The sequence below is a fragment of the Nematolebias whitei genome, chromosome 5, assembly GCF_014905685.2.
Source record: "Nematolebias whitei isolate Nwh7 chromosome 5, NemWhi1, whole genome shotgun sequence".
Taxonomy (NCBI): Eukaryota; Metazoa; Chordata; class Actinopteri; order Cyprinodontiformes; family Rivulidae; genus Nematolebias; species Nematolebias whitei.
This window is the reverse complement of record NC_056502.1, coordinates 35,959,981-35,961,768: the sequence shown is the minus strand read 5'-3', so window position 1 is coordinate 35,961,768 and position 1,788 is coordinate 35,959,981. Positions and strand designations below refer to the sequence as shown.

The 1,788-nt window shown below is 42.1% G+C and overlaps 1 protein-coding gene across 1 annotated transcript in view; it reads left to right on the top strand.

Moving 5' to 3' along the window:
- Nucleotides 1–1,490, top strand: part of si:dkey-29h14.10 — a 2,539-nt gene extending 1,049 nt beyond the window's left edge. Inside the window, exons 2-5 of the mRNA XM_037677138.1 lie at nt 470–587; nt 755–790; nt 1,058–1,201; nt 1,307–1,490. Of these exons, the coding sequence (XP_037533066.1) occupies nt 470–587; nt 755–790; nt 1,058–1,201; nt 1,307–1,476 (468 nt within the window). The 3' untranslated portion in view covers nt 1,477–1,490. The remainder of the gene's footprint in view (nt 1–469; nt 588–754; nt 791–1,057; nt 1,202–1,306) is intronic.
- The last annotated feature ends 298 nt before the right edge of the window (nt 1,491–1,788 follow it).

The window sequence follows — 1,788 nt, the reverse complement described above, 5'->3', positions numbered from 1 at the left end:
ATATATACTATATGCTATAGCATATAGTATATATTATATGCTATATAGCATATAATATATACTATATGCTATATACTATATGCTATATACTATATAGCATATAGCATATAATATATACTATATGCTATATACTATATGCTATATACTATATAGCATATAGCATATAATATATACTATATGCTATAACATTTTTCAGTCAGGTCATCTGGACAGTTTCTTTTTTTTGTGCTGAAACGTTTCGTCTTCGATCCAGAAGGCTTCATCAGTCAAGGAAACGCAACAAAACTGATTCTTCCCCCAACAGCTTAGTCCAAAGTGGAACGAACCAGTTTTGCTTAACTGGTTTGTTGTGCCTGATATCAGGAAAATGGACTAAACTCCTAAATGGCTTGTGACAGAGTGACGAGTGTTAAAAGAAGACGAGCTTTCTGTGTACATTCATAATAATCACTCATTGTTTGTGCTCTAGGTGATGACTTTTAAAGCCTCCAGAGCACAGAGATTCATCCAGCTCGTGCAAACGGCCGCTCACACCAGCTGCAAATTCTTCTGCATGCCTTTCTCTGAGAAGGCTGCATGTTGTCCAGGTAAACAAAGCACCTGTATATGGTGACATTGACTCTGCTACATTTTAGAAACTCGTTTAAATGCATTTTACTTTTTCTCTACTCATGTGTTTGTTTTAAGATAGACTGGATGACAATCAACAGTTTATAATAATTTAAAAATGTATATATTTTAATTGCTTTCACAGATAAGACGCTTCAACCCGAGGAGAAAAATACAAACGGTAATTTACTTTTGGTCAGGTAGCATTTCTGTTATTATTTTAGCCAGGCATCAGTTTAAATTGTTTTGGGCTTATTTTGCATACTTATCCAGGCTTTTGTGGATTTTCTTGAGCTAAAGCACATTTTGCACAAATTAGAATTTTTGCTGAGACTCTTCATGGTCACAACCATAAAACAAGGTGCATTCCTTGAGGTCACTGGGGAAAAAACGGCTTCCTAATTTTAGACTCTCATCCTCATTTTACTTCCTCACATTTCACTGACAGAGCCACTCCAACACTCGCCGTCAGCTGTTTTGATTGTCAACATCAGCAACTCCACCCTCATTGACTGCGTCATCGGGGACTCCTACCCGTGCGCTGTGGCTGACCGGCACCCTCTGATGCGGGAGTCTCAGCTCCTAAAGTCTGGTGAGAAACGTTTCGAGCTGCACCTCACAGTCCAGACTGTTGTGCTGATGCATCAAAGCTTTCAACACGAGCTCATAAACATCTAGATCTGTCTGTGTGTTACAGCTCGGGTGAGGTGCAGCTGCTGCCACAAACGGCAGGAGGCCACTCCTCCTTCACCCCCCGTCTCACCAGGAGAGCATCAGAACATCAGCATCCACAGCTCGAGCCTCAACTGCGTCATCATCGGAGACAACAACCACATGCGCACGGAACTGAGCGAGCCGTTTGTCTGAAACAGGAGCTTTACCTGAACGGAGCGGAGAGACGCCACTGCAGCAGTGGACGGCGTCACCGCGCCACACGTTCTGTTTTATGATGAGGTTTGGTTGTTGGAGCCAAAGAAATGCTGGTTCATTTCAGCTGGGTTTACCAACACGTTGTTTCTTTCGTTTTTAACTTTCTGTCTGACTGCTGTTTCTGCTCTGATCTTGTGACAGGACGTGCAGCTGAAACAGAACTCTGAAAGTGTCATGCCGGTGTTGTAAAAACTCCAGCACAGTCACATGATCATTCCTTCCCTAACAGAACCTCGCTCTCCCAGTTCT